The 2,562-nt window shown below is 54.8% G+C and overlaps 1 protein-coding gene across 1 annotated transcript; it reads left to right on the forward strand.

The window, feature by feature from the left end:
* Window positions 1–50: 50 nt before the first annotated feature.
* On the forward strand, window positions 51–1,960 carry VOLCADRAFT_101450 (uncharacterized protein; the record flags this gene model as incomplete). Its single annotated transcript, XM_002959886.1, has 3 exons — window positions 51–122; window positions 791–913; window positions 1,799–1,960. Coding segments are annotated over 3 exons (357 nt in total), but the record flags the coding sequence as incomplete, so codon positions are not given.
* Window positions 1,961–2,562: the final 602 nt, after the last annotated feature.

The following is a 2,562-nucleotide window of genomic DNA, read 5'->3' on the forward strand; positions in this document are numbered from 1 at the left end:
CCTATCGTTCCCTTTGGTCGTTATCTCCTTTGTCCTTGCTTTCCCTGAAGTGCAAGGTTAGACGGCGCTTATGGGCGATTCGACAGTCCTTGAGCCCTCGGCTCCTATTGGGCGGTTTGCAGGTACGGGGAACGCACCCCACGACCACGTACACACACACACACACACACATCGTACCGAATGCGTTATTTTCTTCCCTCTTGCATCTGGATGTCGTAGAACAGTGGTTAATCTTGCTTATTGACTTTGGGCGATTTGCTGGTCCCGCTCCGGCTCGTAATGCGGGTAGCCCAGAGGCCCATGTAGTTAAAGTCGTACATTGAATGTATGATGTTATATCGTACATTTGCCATACGCAGAACGCAGCTTGACGCAGGCCGAACACTCTCACTCAGAAAATTTGATTTGCTTTGAATTTAATTTTGATCTCAGGAAAGCCGCTGTATGGATGTACGGCGACGGTACGGAGTAGGGAACTTTTCCATGGCAGCGCATGTTCTGTATAGTCACACCGTTATCATCCTCATCACCACGGCCAATCTTCCTTCCTACCCCGACAAGCTCCTCCACTTATTCCACGCTCCAGCTCGCCACCACACGCCTGCCGTTGCTGCATCCTCCTGGGGGCACAGGCCCCCACTCTGGCCCCGCCCCGGCCTCCATTCACCCTACTGACCTTATCCCCATCAGGGCATGAACGGCTAGCCGTCAGAGATCCAAACCCCATGTACCGTTCACACCTATCCCCAGGTACCCCCGCCTCCGCCAGCACCTACACCCGCACCCCCAGCATCTGCCATCGGCTGCCGCCGTTTACCACCAGCTTACCAGTACACCAACCGCACAGGACACCATCTACACCACCCACTACCAGCTACAAGCTCAGGGACTCCAAAGTGGAGGCAACCAGCCAGTAAGCAGCAGCCAGTCCCAGCACCAAGCTGATCTCCGGGGTGAACGGCAGGCTGTAGAGGGCTTCCAAGCCGACGGGAGGCCAGGCGGGGGGGTCGTACCCACGGCCACCTGCGGCCCGTACGACCCAAGGGAAGGAGGGGGAAAGACGAACCACACGCGAAGGAGGGGAAGGAGGGGGAATAACATGCAGGAATATTACGCAGAAATGAACTGCTTCCGGCGTCCAAAGTCCGAAGGGAGGGGGCGACGGGGATGGGATAGTGCGTGTATGTGTGCGTGTGTGTTTTTTGATGGCCACGCACGTATCCCTCCATGCTCTCCTACCCCGGGTTTCAGTTACCCCACTCACCCCAGGGGTTGCACCTCAGCAGCCTCCAGGCGGTCAGCACCGACCCACGGGTCACTCCTGTATGAGTGTGTATGGTGCAGTGGAGCACCATTGGAGGACTTTCGGGATCGGGGTGGGCTGGACGTCCGCAGGCAGCCTGTGACGGCGACACATTGCGACTGCTGCTCGTGCCGGTGAAAGGTAGTAGGCACGGTCTTGCACCTCCCCCCTCAGCTCTCTTACGTTATTTTTATATTGTAAGCACCGGCAGGGGACTTCCACCTTCCCGGTGATCAGCTTCCAGTCCAACTTCTCCCCGACTCCCCACCCTTTACCGAGCAAAAAGAGAGCACTGAATGTCTCATTAAATAGCCGCCGAATTGACCGCCTCCACCCCCTTCCTCTTCCCCACCACCTTCGCCAGCTCGCCCCCTCAAACCCATCCCTCATCCCTCATCCCTCATCCCTCATCCCTCATCCCTCATCCCTCATCCCTCATCCCTCATCCCTCATCCCCATCCCCCATCCCCTCCCTCACCTCACCCTCGTGTCCAGTACCGTGTTTCATGGTGCGGTGGTTGTGATAGTGGCGTTGGTCGTGTTGATGAGATCCCGGATCTGGATGTTGGTTGGGAGACGTGTGGGGTCGGAGAACGCCATGCGGTGCTGCGGAATCCCGCCTTCCGGGCGGACCTCAGCCAGGCGGCCGCCAGATAGCAACAGCATCACCGCCAGCAGACCAAGGAATGTTACTGAGACAAGCGATGCATACACGAATATGCCAGAACCAGGTCCTCGGCGTAAAAGCCGCCGAATCAAAGAGGGCATGACACTTGGCAAATTGGCATCAGAATTGCCCATCATAGTGCTGGGCTGGTTAAGTGTACCTTTAGATTATGCTGTTTGACAATTTATGCTTGCGTCCTTGAAAAGGCAGCTGCATCGCAGCTGTACTACATACGGGTTGCCTCGGACAGCTGCCTGGGCTGCACAGGCGTGGGGATTGCCGTGGCATTGTATGTTATAAATATAATATGGTCAAATATTGAATTATTATCATGTAAATAGCAGGTGGTAACCTAGAAGATGATTTTCTCGTGCATCGTGCGTCTTGGTTGGCTGGGTGCATTCTCGAAGTCAGCAATCCTAAACTGTTTGTTTAATTGTATGCAGACTCATATGTATATATCAATATGATTTTTAAGATGCGAACGTCTGCGCCGGGAGATGCACGCGTATGCATCATATGCGCCTATGTTAATCGCCGCGGACATCCTAACACCAGAATACCTGAGCAAAGCTTGGTATGGTATTATGGA

This window comes from Volvox carteri, assembly GCF_000143455.1.
Source record: "Volvox carteri f. nagariensis unplaced genomic scaffold VOLCAscaffold_1168, whole genome shotgun sequence".
NCBI lineage: Eukaryota > Viridiplantae > Chlorophyta > Chlorophyceae > Chlamydomonadales > Volvocaceae > Volvox > Volvox carteri.